Here is a 13092-nt window from a genome sequence, read left to right as displayed (position 1 = left end):
TGAATGTACCGTTTATTCCCCTTTCTGACCAGAGCGTTTGCAGCGTACGCACATTTGATTGGGCTGTGGTCGAGGATGTGGGTTTTGGACTGACAAATACTTCCGCCAAGGATATACACCTATGTAACCTCCGTTTCCACGTCCTTTGTTGTGGTGTTGTTTTACAGTTTGAACATATATTCGTTCATCTCCTGTATTTTTTTTAAAGAAAGCACTATGAATATGCAGAACAATTTTCATGAAAATTTATATATTTGGAGGAGACGAGTCAGGAGTGATCGAGGAGAGGAAACGAATTCCGACTAATGGGATGGACCCCAGCACAACACAGCAGTTGTAAATTTATGCAAAAATACTAATAACAACAGGATTTACTTTTACTGTGAATTATTGCAAAGAGAAATTATTCCGGATAGTTACAGGGTCGGGAGACAATCGCAGGTCGGTGCCAATACGTGGTGTGTGGTGAGAACACAATGATGATGTCCAGCAGTACTGTGTGCTTTGCTGCTAGCTTAGCTAGCAACGTTAGCTTCGTTAGGTTTATAGCTCTAGAAAGCTGACAAGCTAACTCGTAACTAGTTAGGAGTAGGACTATCTGCAACTGGTCGAGTTGAAAATGTAACATCAATTGCAGTGCAACAAATGATTGGATAGGTTATTGCTAACGTTTATTACCTAGATAGCATACTGGCATTCCAAATGTTTGGTCGACCAAATATAAAGCATTTGTACATAGCTGGCTTTGGCAGTGTATGTTGCATCCTATATATCTTCTGTATGCTAATAGCCTATTCAAGATCACATTTGCAATAAGCTTTTCAAAGTCTAATTAGTTGGTCACGCTCGTGTCACTGTATGCAAGATGTTGTGGCAGTGATTGAATGCTATATTGATACAGATATTATTCTTATCCAAGCATATAGCCGACATCTTGCTTAGCAAATCATTGTGTTCGGTATGAAGAATAATGTGCTCCCACACTGAGTGATAGTCACGTCTTTAGGGGAGGTATTTTCAGACAGGTTTTGATTGAAAGCCGCTGTCTTTATTTCTGCCAGTTATGGAGACAGATGGGGACCAGAATAAGCAGAACTCCACCAATGGTAGTGCCCCATCAGGGACAAACTCCCGCCCCTCTCAGATGAACTCGATGTCCCTGTATGAGAGACAAGCTGTCCAGGTTTGAATCTGTCTATTTATTTATGCTGTATTTATGTATGTGTACGCCCTGTGTCTGTAGTCATCCATGCATCATGCAAAACGTCTACACACCACCATGTCACAAGCCTACCAGACCCATCTATTTAGAAGGGTTCATATATTAGCGTGCCGTACTGTCTCTCAGTTTCTCTCTCTCTCTCTCCCTATCTGGCCCCTAACGTGGTGTGTATGTTGTGAAGGCCCTGCAGGCATTGCAGAGACAGCCGAACGCTGCCCAGTACTTCCAGCAGCTCATGCTGCACCAGCAGATCAACAGTGCCCAGCTCCAGAACCTGGCAGCTGTACAGCAGGTAAACAGTCATGCAGGAAGAAAAGAATAGGCTAACTCTCTGAAAGATTGGGATCTACACATATGTTTGATCATGTGGGTACCATTTTGGGCATGTGTAATGGTAGGCTGGTAGTGATCTTTTGGGACAGTTCCTTTTTTTGTTCAAAAATGTTTTTGTTTTCTCACTCTCATAGGCCACTCTTGCTGCCAGTCGCCAGTCCAGCCCCTCGGGTAACAGCCAATCCCAGAGCACTAGCACAACTGTAACTTCTGTAAGATTGCTTGCATTCACTGTTCTCAACAAATGAAGGCACAATATCAGCACAATAAATAAATACAATCTGTATCCTTCTGGAAGAGTTAACATTTAGTTTCTTCTTGACAGGTGAATGTAACCACCTCTGGGGGCGGGGTCACAACTAGCACCCGCGCTATTGGTCAAGGCTCCTCTGCAACATCCACCATCAGCCAATCGGTATTGCTGAGTGGGAGTGCCGGAGGACAGGGACAGATGTATCTGAGAGTGAGGGATTGTCTGCTTTAACAAAGATCCTAACATCTGATTTTGTTTTTTGTGCAGATTGGATGTGCCTATTTTAATGATACATTGCTTCTGTGACAGGTGAACAGGTCTCTGAGGGCCCCAATGTCCTCCCAGCTCATCTTCATGCCTGGTAATACAGCAACAGCTGCCATGGCGACAGTAACTCAACAACCACAAGCTCAGCAACAACAACAACAGGAAGTGACACCCACTTCTTCCTCCAGCAACCAGTCAGATAGTGACCAGGTGTGGGCTGAGTTTGTTTTTCTCTATCGTTCTTTGGTCGTGTGCATTTTTTCAGTAAGTGTATGCAATCATTGTTGAAAAAAAGATTGTTTTCCTTTTCTCTCCATCAAAATCTTCTGTCTCTTTAAATTTTTCTGTCTTTCTCTCTCAGGTGCAGAACCTGGCCCTGCGTGGTGCCAGGGGGATTGGGGTGAAGACTGAAGCCCCAGAGAGAGGGGACTCAGGTAGGGTGAAGAACAACAGGAGTTGGCCTCCTAACCTAGCCGACTCCAAAATCTCCAACATCTGTTCTTTGTCCAATTTTTTGAGATGCTAATTATTGTGAAAGGGCTGATAAAGTATTGATTTTGACTGTCTTTATTCTTTTGCTTATGTTTTGTCTTCTATTTTTAGCCACCTACTCCCTCATCCAATCTTCTCAGTCTTCCACTAAGCCCACCCAGCCACAGCTGCCCCACATCAAGATCCCAACATACCCCCAGAGCTCCAGCACCAGCCTCAAATCTGGCAACCCATCCTCCTCCTCAGGCTCGTCTATCCCCCTCTCCCAGCTCCTCCTGCATGGTCCTAGCTTCGCCTCGGGACGTGCACTTACAACGGTAACCTCCACTGCCACGGCAACCCACATCTTGGTGCCCACTTCCAGCGCCACTAACCAATCACACGGTTATCCGGTTGGGGCTGCCACCATCAAGCCCAGCGTTGCTGCTCAGACTCTGGTGGTCCAGCCTCTTCAGAAGAGCTCTGTCAATGCCGGAGACAAAGCAGGAGGACATGGGAATGGACCAATCCCCATCCAGCCCAAAACTTTACAAGGGCTCCGCCTTCCTCTCCCGCTCCCTTCAAGGAACCCTCCTCCTATCTTGCCTGCACCCCCTTCCATCAACCAGACAAGCTCCACCCAACCTCCTCCTCATATCCCCGTCCAGATCGTTGGGGCCAGGCAGAGCAGCTTAGGAAACTCCCAGGCTTTGGCCCTGGCGCAGGCCCGGAGCTCCAGCTCCCAGGACGGGGCTGTGCTCAGCAGCTCCAGCAGCCTGCTCACCATGGTAGCCTCCCTAGCCTCCAGAGAGGGAGGGGTCATGGGCCGAGGGGCGGGGCTAAAGAACCTTCAAACACCCCAAGAAGCCCCCCCATTGGCTCACGTCTCCCACGTGCACCCACAAGCCAAACAGAGCCCAGGGCCGAATACCAATCAGAACTGCACCTCAGCCACAGCTACCATCTCCTCACAGTCCCCGTCCTCCGTCTCCACTCCTTCTTCCGTATCTCGCTCCTCCCTCTCCCTGGCTAGGGAGGAGTCAAGGAGTGTGTCCACCGTTGTGCCCACCAATGGAGATGCAGCAAGCAGTCAGAACCCCCAGGTATGTGGCCAGCCAATCACTCCCAAATTGTAGTAGTGGGCACTTTATTGGTCACCAAGGGGAAGGACATACAGTCACCAGATATTTTCTACACCTCAGTGACAACAATCTATAAGAAAAGCAATGCTGTGTAACTCTCTTTATCTGAAACAACATTTACCAGGGAAAGTCGGTGATTGGCTCGCTGAAGAGGAAGTCCGAACCAGATGCAGCCATTGAGGAAGATGGCCCCTCCCCTCCACAGCTTCAGCCAGTGAGGGAACAGTCCCCTACACCCCTGTCCTCTGCTGTTGAAGCAGGTGAGATAAACTATTGCCACGGATGTTTCAAATCTCAACACATTTTCAGTGTGTCTTTCTATTTGACCATGAAGGGTGAAAACAAGCTATATTAAACATGCATTACAATTTGACATAATGCCTTTTTGAACACTGCTTTCTTGTCTTCCATCTCAGGCCTGGGCCCTCTTCCTCCATCCCCCTCTCCATCTCCAGCCCAGTCTGTGTCTCGTCTGGGGGGAGGACCGGGGGAAAGGGCCCCCCCTCCCCAGGCTGTAGTCAAACCTCACGTCCTCACACATCTCATTGAGGGCTTCGTCATCCAGGAAGGAGCTGAACCTTTCCCAGTGAGTGCTTATGGGATTTGTAGTGTGAAGTAGATTTAATCAAATCTAATTTTATTTGGACCTTATGCCGCTTTTATTGATCGATTGACAGGTTTGTGGGCCACTAAAGGAGCCCTCTGGTGAGGATTTAGCTAATGACAATCCAGATGCAAGCCAATCAGAGACTGTTACTCCTGCAACAGGTGAGGGTCAGACTACGATAACAACATTACAAAAACAATGATTCCCGTCTTTGGTTCATACAATACTTATGCTTTGGTGGCCTATTGTCCTCCTACAATTGTAATTGTCTCTCTCCTCTGATGTGCTTTACGGTCCTCTCCCCTCCCCTGTCCTCAGTGCTGAAGTGTGAGTACTGTAAGAGCTTTGCTCCTGCCAGCCAGTTCAGAGGCACCAAGAGGTTCTGCTCCATGACCTGTGCCAAGAGGTAGGGTCCGACCCCTGCTACAGTCACTGTTCACATACTAACAGTCACTAAGCCATGTTGGTACACAGTCATCATCTTACTCAGTTAGCAGCCGGCAGTCTCTCTCTCCCCCACTACAGTCCTCCCCCCTCATACCATGTCAATGTCACCCAGACACAATTGTATTCATGCATCATGTTTTTTTGTGAGTAAATCTAATGGTATTAGTACTGTACATGTTAACTCATTCCTTGGGTGAGTGGTGTGTGTCGTTACTGTCAGTACAGCCCGGTGTCTCTGTGCTCTGTGTAACTGTATGTGTCTTATTCAGTATGTATTGGTTCCCCAGGTACAACGTGAGCTGCAGCCAGCATTTCCGCATGCGCCAAGGGCATCACCACGGCAACCAGGGCCATCACCAGGGCAACTCGCTGGGTCACCTGAGCCAATCGGACGAGGACGGGGTCACGAGGAGGCGGGTGCCCCGGAGGACTAGCTCAGAGATCGCAAGCGCCAAGATTGCCGGGAGACCCATACCTGTCAAGGTGACTGTGATGCTCTCTCTTCTCTCTCTCTCTCTCTCTCTCTCTCTCTCTCTCTCTCTCTCTCTCTCTCTCTCTCTCTCTCTCTCTCTCTCTCTGTCCCGCTCTACCAACCGCGAGAAAGGATTCGTTAGCATGCAAAGACACAGACGCATCTGACACACGCTGCTGTTTGTCGCCAGTGTCGTTCTGAGTCCAGTCGCTCAGACGAGGCGTCCAGTGGAGAGGACGAGGAGGATGACCCCATGTCCCTCTCGCCCGCCTCCTCCGCCTCCTGTCATCAGCCTCCCTCTGGGCTCCCGTTGGAGGGCTCCGGACCCAGTTTCCTGCCCGGCAACCCAGCCCAGTGGAGTGTGGAGGAAGTGGCACAATTCATATCATCTCTACAAGGTTTGTTTATGTGGTCGAAAATCCTTACAAGGATCAATAAGAATAGTTCAGATGAATTTATATTTGTTTTTTCGGTCATTTATGCAATTATTTGCTCTCTTTTTTTATCCCTCTTTCCTCATTCTCTTTCTCCCTCCCTCCAGGTTGTGAAGAGCTTGCTGCCCAGTTCCTGTCCCAGGAGATTGATGGACAGGCCCTGCTTTTACTTCGAGAGGAGCATCTCATGTCTACCATGAACATCAAGCTAGGTCCCGCCCTCAAGATCTGTGCCCACATCAACACCCTGAGAGACTGACGTAACCAATCTGGCACGTCCAATCACAATTTGGCTCCCCGGCCCCCATTGGTTACTCATGGTACACAAAAAAGGTGAAAGCTTTACAATGCGCTCTGATTGGCTGGGTGAAAGTTTGATGCACACCAAGCAGAAAAGAAGACCTCCATAAAACAGAGGGGAAAAGTGAAGATGTAGCCGTCTAAAGACCACGCTAGTGTTAGATTCAAACATTTGTATCTGTTTTGTTCCGTTTCATTTTATATACTCCAAAAGACAGCAAGTAAGCATAGTGAAAAAAGGAAATCTGAGTGATTGTGTGAGTGTGAGTCGTGCGGTCAGTGTAATGTTCTGCCTATGCTATTTAAACGCACCTTGTTTTACTGTACTGCCTGTACTTGGTTTACGCTCTAGAGAATTATCATGTTTTTATCTCTTAGTGAACATTGTGGCCTTTTATCTATTATCTGTAGTTTTCAGCAATGACCCAATAATAGTACTAGAAATGTTTTGTTTTGTTCTTTTGGAACCCAGTTTCATAACCAGTCCTCTAAGCACTTCTGTCTGGTAAAGCCTTCTAGAGCAGTGTCTGCTATTGTCTTTGCCAACCATGAGTAGCATAAACAGCTGCTAATAGTCTTAGCAACTCAGACTGCGTTCTTTCTACTAGTTCTTCTGTCAGGGTTGCCTGTCATGACGCATTGTAGCAGTGACTGTAACTGTCATCGATATTCTCTCCTATAGGCACTCCTGCTAGTTTGTTTCTGTTCAAAGTTTTCAGGAGGTCAATAATATAATAAAAAACTATAGGACAACCTATTGCAAAATAGTTTGGTTTTATTTAGCATTTGTTTGGATGTGTCTGAAAAGGAGATGTGGTGTGTTGGAAGTGCTTTGTTCTGACAAAGGCATCCATCTTAGTTTGTTAGCCAGGGCTTTGCTCCGTGTTTCTCATTGCAATGTCAACAATCCATCACAGATGTCTGTTTTTAGAATAGAGGAAGAGCTGGTTTGGGGTAAATGTTGTCATTGCAGAGCTTAGTTTTCTGCTTGTCTACACACACACACATTTTATACTGTATACATACACAATGGATACGCATTCGGGCACATTACTATTTAGGCACATAATTTCTGTAAACAGTGTATACTTCCACTTCAGTCCTCCTTCTCATTTGAAGGACCTTTAGACAAATTCCATGAGTCATTGCCATTCAGTCGTTCAGTGTGAGATCAGGTGACCCTGGCAGTTCCCTCTGACCAATCCAGAGAAACTTCCACACAGCCATCCAATCAGAGAACAGCGTAATTGTAGGCCTCCCCGTAGCCAGCTTCTCTGAGATACTTCTCTGTGTCCAGGGGCTCGGGCACCCGCAAAACAGTCCTGTCATTGGCACTTCTCTCTCCTGATTGGATCTTCCGGATCAGCCCAGCCAATGGGAGGCGCTCCTGGGGACTCCACTGCACACAGGACTTAATCGTAGAGTAGCTGAAAGATATGTTTTACAGATCAATCTTTAATCAATCACGCATTTATTGCTTTCCTTTTGTCAGTCTTTGAATACCATGGAAACAACATCATTTGGGAAGTAGATAATTCACATCTAATGCATTATTTATCTTTTTCAATGAATTTATGATAACTGAACGTAAACATATATGTGTATACATAATGTTGTTATATAAGCTCTGTTAGTGTGGGACTCTCACAGTGAGTTAGAACAGCTAACAGGCCTCTTCAGGGAGTTCCCTCTCTGGAGGTACTGCAGCAGCTCACTGGCCAGGACATTTGGGAAGGGAGGGTCACCTGGAAGAGGAAGTGAACAGCTCAACCACAATACAGAAGTGCCCCACTGTAATTCAGCCATTGCTGGTTGTTTGGTTAAATCAAGAATAATTAGACACTCACCAAGTGTCACCATCTCATAGAGCAGTATACCAAAGGACCAGCTGTTGGAGAGATTATCACCTGGGGTAACTATACTGTACATTCAGTATTCTGAAAATACATGCTACTATCAAACTGTAACTTTAACTTTTTTGCTGGTTATCTAAATACCATAAGGGGTCCATCCATTCAGAGTAGATACTTACATATCACTACTTTGATTGATGTCTCTCCTGGCCAGTATCTCAGGAGCCTGCCACTTCCTCAACTCCATGTCCTCCAGTTCCCATGGAGTCCCCGTCTGGCCCCGCCTCCTGTATGCTGGGCCCAGCCCCCAGAGCTTGGCTGTTAGGTATTGACCAACCAGAACACTCCGGGCACCCAAGTTGCCATGGATACAGCTCTTGCTGTGCAAATATTCCTAGGTGGAGAAATAGAGGTGAACTTGAGCTGACATTGTACTTGGTGAGAATAACATTAGATGATGGAGAGAGAGAAAATGGGTGCTATAGTAATTTTCAGTTTTTTTATCCAGATTTCTCAACAGAGAGGAAGTAGAAAGAAAAGCAGGGCGAAACCAACCAGAGCAGAGGACACCTGTCCTGCCATGGTGAAGATGCGTTTTTCTGTGAGGTCACATGGTGAGCCCTCACCTGTGTGGTCCTGCCAAGAAAAAAAAAACAATTTAAACTCTAATTACTTTCTTAATCCCAATTTTTGTATCAGGTGCATTGATATACTTTAGTCTAAAGACTATTACTGTATTACCAATAAAAAAGACATAATGAAACAGTTTTTTTTATTACCTAGAAGTAGGCCAATAGGTATGTTAGTTAATGTACGACTGCAGTATGGTGTGGAGTATATTGCAATTCACTCTGTCTCTGCTGTACCTGTCTAACCCTCCAGCGATAACCCTGCAGTACCCGTCTCACCCTGCAGAGATAGCCTTGCAGTACCTGTCTCTCTCTCCAGAGATAACCCTGCAGTACCTGTGTAACCCGGCGGAAATAACCCTGTGGTACCTGTCTGCACCTCCAGAGATAACCCAGCAGGTCTCTGTGCTCCAGCTCCTCTATCACTGTAACCAAGGGCGACCGCACGGACACAACTCCCATCATACCCGGCAAGAAGGGGTGGGGCCCCAGCTCTGACAGGAAGGAAGCAAACCCCAGGAAGTGCTGCCGTTCACCGGCGTCTGCTGATTCTGGTAAGAGAAAGGGAAGAGTCTTAGATTCTACCTGGATGGATTTCTGCTTTTGAGACTAGGTTAAGACTGTCAGGTTTGTTTTCTTAATACATTGTCAGATATTGTACATCCTAAATAAAGCCTTGTCCTCTTCCTACTAGTTACTGCAGTACAACGTTTAGTCTGTTATGGTGTGTCACCTTTCAGCACTCGCAGAACCACATCCCTGTTCTCCATCCTGGCCCTGTAGAGAGTCACAGAGGCTCCTGGAACCACAAACAATGACCTGGGCAGAGGAGTGACCAGCTGGAAGGAACCAGGCTGCCTCTCGCTGGCCATCTCCGGTACTGCGGACAATGTGGGCGGGGCCAGCCCCCTGCTGGGGGTTGTTATGGGTACCTCCTCATGTTCTAGAGGGTTGAGCTCAGTTGGAGCTGCGTAGAGGAAGGGATTTGAGAGAAGAAAGGAGATAAATGAGAGAAAGGGAGGTTGAACTTGAAATCGAGCAGATGTCAGCCTTACCTACTGTGCTATGGTAGATTTATAACACAGCACTGCTATAAATAATGAATCAATGTCATGCAGACACACACTCAAACCCTGAAACACACACACACATAACATGCTCACCATCTATGCCCCGAAGGTTGTGTCTCTGACTGCGTGTGTGTCTGTGTCTGCTCGCTCTGTTTCCTTGCGGTGGAGTGGTGGTCGGGAGAAGCGTTGGGGCTGGCGTGCGGTCAGGGCAGAACTTCAACAGGAAGATGGTCAACAGAGCGATCAGGAAGATCACAAGCAGTACAACAGGAACTACAATCACTTCCTTTTCATGATTCAGGACCACTGAGGGAGAGAGGAAGGAAGACGGTCAGAGAAATGTAGCGGGTAGGATGGAGAGAGACAGAAAGTAGGAGAGAGAGAGAGGCTGAGGTCGCAGAGGTGTCAGGATCTACAGTGGTAGATAACGTAAAAATTGCATTTTCACTTGGTTTGGACAGAATCAATGTTGAGTGTTTCCACAGTCTGTGTACATGACACTGGCTGAATAGCTGCATCCAGCTGCATAGCTGGATCCCACCTATTTGAATACCTCACTAAGTACTTGGTATGTGTATCCTTTGCAAGATGAGACAGTGACTTATGAAGGTAAACTTGAGTAACTAGTACAGTGGCAAGAGCATTCATGGCAAAACACATAGTGTCATGTAATACCTCGTCATTCCACTGACTGAAAGCACAGGTCAGCCTATTGACATCACTGGTAGTCTTAGCTCCCACTAAGTGTGACTGAATTAGCATGTCAATAGAAACTAGTGAAAGCAAATCCTGCCCAGCGCCCATAGTTTGTTTGGTGAAATGTACAGATGGACATGATCAGAGTTACATGTGCTGGAGAGAAACGGATCCTTTAAAAACAGATCCTTGTCTTATGTGTGGAAACAATGAAATAGACTCGATTCACAAACTATACAGATGGTGTTTACTTTGTGAAGCCAAACAGGTGTGTAATGTTTTTCCAAATGTGATTTGTCCTCCATTTGCTATGTGTTTTTTATCTGTGTATTCAAGGCGTCTGTCCAGACTTAGTTGAGGCAACATAATCTAACCTTATCTCCAATGGCTGCAGCACTGTTAATTTGGTATTGTTTGTAAAAGGCGGTCTGAAGTGCTCCACCCTGGTACAGAGGCATATGTATTCTACTCTGTTAACATGGGGTTTGAGCTCTGTGCCTCAGGCTCGTGTTTGACACAAACAGAGCATCTGTACCTGAGCATGGCTTGGCTTGGTTGACTTGAGATGGAGGAGGAAGCATCAGGGGAGAAATGGATTAAGGAGAATTAAGAGAGCGAGTACTGAGAAGGAGAGTAACACTCACCACAAAGGGTGTTTCCTGATACACACTCTACGTCTCCCTTTGACATCCTGTGGAACACACACACACACAAGCAGAAAGTACAGGTCAGCAGCACCTCCAAACCCCTGACGTTCACAGCTGTAGTGACTCAGCATCAAGTCTGCTCGCTGGGCCACTCATCCCTGGTTACACACACAGTACGAACACCTCTCTCTTCACCCAAAGGTTGCCATGGTCACCATATCCCAGCTGTCAGACCCAGAGAGCATTCTGTGAGGGGTCCCATCCCATGTATTGGCTGAGGTGGAATACGCCTGGAGCTGGGTTCCAAAAGCTGGGTACTGTCAGCTGAACTGTGGAGACTAATACTATATGACATGCAGATGGCATGGTGTCAGACTAACCCCGGTTGAGTTGGCAGGCATTTATAATGTGTACTGATAATGTATAAGCGGGCAGGACTGGGCCTGTCTTACACTGGTGTCAACATAGCTAGGATTTAGGCCTAGTTTTTATACAAAGCTAACCTTAATCGTTTCTTTTGAGATGGATCACAGGTGGACTCGGGTGCTTGCGTTTGTTTAACACGATCAACATACAGATTTACATGATCTCATGTGGTCCAGTGGAACTATGGCCCTGAAGTTTCCGAAGATTGATACACATCTGTACACCACAGGTTCAGATGAGGTCACAAGGAAAGGGATATTATGGGATGGTAGCCATAATATAATAGCAGGAAGAGACCATGCCATGATACGGAACATTTATAAGCTCATGAGAGTTCCTGGTAGATAGGTTATCAAATGCACCACTATATGTAAAGAAAACAGTTTAAATGGAGAGAGAGAACAGAAGAACTGTAGAACCACTTATATACGTAAGTATTTCCAAAGTATGAATAGGTTAACTGCACATTATCAGGAATACTATAACACCTGGAGTTAACACCAGGACTATTATACCAGAAAACGGTTGTAGAAGTGGTCAAACTGTTGACCAACCTGTTTTGACTGTTTTCTGAGTGGGAAAATGTGAGATACATGTCCCTTGTTGTTTTTCCCGTCCTTGTGTGTCTGTTTCTTTTTACAGTACAGCAACTGTGCAAGTCTACAAATAGAGATTCAAAACAGAGCTATCTCTGTTTCTGTCTCAAAGTTCTCAAAGTTCTGATCTATCTTGGTTCACATGTTTCTATTCATTATTTTTGTTAATCTCTAAACCCAACCCCGGCAGGTGCAATCAAACTCACCTGTCGCACGCTCCTCCGCTGCTCTGTGTCACATCACAGAGGGATGGGCCTTCTCTCACAGGCTTCCATAACTGAGTAATCTTAAGGTACCGTATGTGTTCAGAGGGGATTTCTTTGTGTGTGTGTGTGTGTGTGTGTGTGTGTGTGTGTGTGTGTGTGTGTGAGGGGAGGGAAGTTATAAAGGATGTGTGTGGGACTCCTCCTACTCAGAGCATGTTGTTGTTGAGTTGTCACATATTCCTACATCTGGTTTCTGTTATTTCACCTACACTGCCCACGTCTAGACAAGATGAACCAGTCTAACTGCATTACTGGTGCTGTCGTATGCACTGGGCATGATCACGCGCCGACATTCACACGCGCATGACGTAATAAAGACACATTGAAATCACTGAGTGTCTGCATTTTGCAATGTCACCTTACCGGGCCCCTAAATCAGTCAGATGCGGAGTCGGCAGTATCAGGGCACATAGTGTTGTTTCCTCTCTTTGCTATGACATACTTCTAATGTAGACTGGCTTAGTCGTATATGAAGGACTCTCCAGCATGTTGTATTATCCCGTTGGTCAGGTTTCTGTTCTTTAATCTCTCTCCCTCTCTCTTGTTCTCTTGGTGCTGTGTTGTAATACTTTCCCCACGTCTCTCTCTCTCTGTTTTCCAGGTTAACCACACCCTTAGCTGCACCTCTTCCTTCCACCCTTAAGGGAGTTTTTGTTTCAAAGGCCAACATAGGTGTTTCCGAATTGTTCTTCAGACTCCCTCACTGCCCATCTCCACACCCCCACCACGTAACCTACCCTTAGTTAAACTGGTCTAGCCTCCCCTATTGCCAGACCTCCCTCTCTTCCTCGTTGTCCTGCTCTCTGTCTCTCTCTTTTATCTCTCATTATTGTGTAGTCCTGTTCAAATTAACAGGTGATCAAAGTGTAACAGGGTTACCAAGGGCAACATGATTACGTCGGATGAGGGAGGGAGGGTGGGCGGGCGGGCAAGAGAGAGAGGCATGGATTTGTTAACACAC

The 13092-nt window shown here is 46.4% G+C and overlaps 2 protein-coding genes across 5 annotated transcripts; one reads left to right on the top strand and one right to left on the bottom strand.

Moving 5' to 3' along the window:
• The first annotated feature begins 72 nt into the window (after window positions 1-72).
• On the top strand, window positions 73-6703 carry LOC124466959 (polyhomeotic-like protein 1). 3 transcript variants are annotated; one of them, XM_047018950.1, is made up of 15 exons: window positions 73-441; window positions 1062-1183; window positions 1404-1514; window positions 1690-1767; window positions 1881-2018; window positions 2118-2285; window positions 2437-2509; window positions 2679-3649; window positions 3813-3948; window positions 4105-4274; window positions 4366-4456; window positions 4614-4701; window positions 5030-5225; window positions 5405-5612; window positions 5756-6703. In XM_047018950.1, the coding sequence occupies exons 2-15, from the start codon at window positions 1064-1066 to the stop codon at window positions 5905-5907; spliced, it is 2700 nt and encodes an 899-aa protein (XP_046874906.1). In that variant the 5' UTR covers window positions 73-441; window positions 1062-1063; the 3' UTR covers window positions 5908-6703. The 3 variants fall into 3 exon arrangements, with proteins under 3 accessions (XP_046874906.1, XP_046874908.1, XP_046874907.1); XM_047018952.1 differs by having other exon boundaries at window positions 73-458; XM_047018951.1 differs by having other exon boundaries at window positions 73-465.
• Window positions 6704-6713: 10 nt separating this feature from the next.
• Window positions 6714-12801, bottom strand: styk1a (serine/threonine/tyrosine kinase 1a). 2 transcript variants are annotated; one of them, XM_047018954.1, is made up of 10 exons: window positions 12495-12801; window positions 10841-10887; window positions 9594-9806; window positions 9164-9397; window positions 8800-8981; window positions 8357-8437; window positions 7981-8195; window positions 7796-7836; window positions 7597-7693; window positions 6714-7375 (listed from the first exon to the last, which is right to left on the bottom strand). In XM_047018954.1, the coding sequence occupies exons 2-10, from the start codon at window positions 10884-10886 to the stop codon at window positions 7180-7182; spliced, it is 1305 nt and encodes a 434-aa protein (XP_046874910.1). In that variant the 5' UTR covers window position 10887; window positions 12495-12801; the 3' UTR covers window positions 6714-7179. The 2 variants fall into 2 exon arrangements, with proteins under 2 accessions (XP_046874910.1, XP_046874909.1); XM_047018953.1 differs by having other exon boundaries at window positions 12072-12794.
• Between the last annotated feature and the right edge of the window lie 291 nt (window positions 12802-13092).

Source organism: Hypomesus transpacificus, chromosome 4, assembly GCF_021917145.1.
Source record: "Hypomesus transpacificus isolate Combined female chromosome 4, fHypTra1, whole genome shotgun sequence".
In the NCBI taxonomy this organism is placed as follows: domain Eukaryota; kingdom Metazoa; phylum Chordata; class Actinopteri; order Osmeriformes; family Osmeridae; genus Hypomesus; species Hypomesus transpacificus.
The sequence above is the reverse complement of the archived record's forward strand: the minus strand, read 5'-3'. Positions and strand labels throughout refer to the sequence as shown.

What these genes read in the sequence shown, in the direction of transcription:
- LOC124466959 (XM_047018950.1), top strand. Translation starts at nt 1,064, where the DNA reads ATGGAGACAGATGGGGACCAGAATAAGCAGAACTCCACCAATGGTAGT. An exon ending in ACCAGTCAGATAGTGACCAG is followed by an intron (nt 2,286 to 2,436) that starts GTGTGGGCTGAG and finishes TTTCTCTCTCAG; the next exon opens with GTGCAGAACCTGGCCCTGCG. An exon ending in CAAGCAGTCAGAACCCCCAG is followed by an intron (nt 3,650 to 3,812) that starts GTATGTGGCCAG and finishes AACATTTACCAG; the next exon opens with GGAAAGTCGGTGATTGGCTC.
- styk1a (XM_047018954.1), bottom strand. Translation starts at nt 10,886, where the DNA reads ATGTCAAAGGGAGACGTAGAGTGTGTATCAGGAAACACCCTTTGTG. An exon ending in ATCAGGAAACACCCTTTGTG is followed by an intron (nt 9,807 to 10,840) that starts GTGAGTGTTACT and finishes TCTCTCCCTCAG; the next exon opens with TGGTCCTGAATCATGAAAAG. An exon ending in GGTTCTGCGAGTGCTGAAAG is followed by an intron (nt 8,982 to 9,163) that starts GTGACACACCAT and finishes TTCTCTTACCAG; the next exon opens with AATCAGCAGACGCCGGTGAA.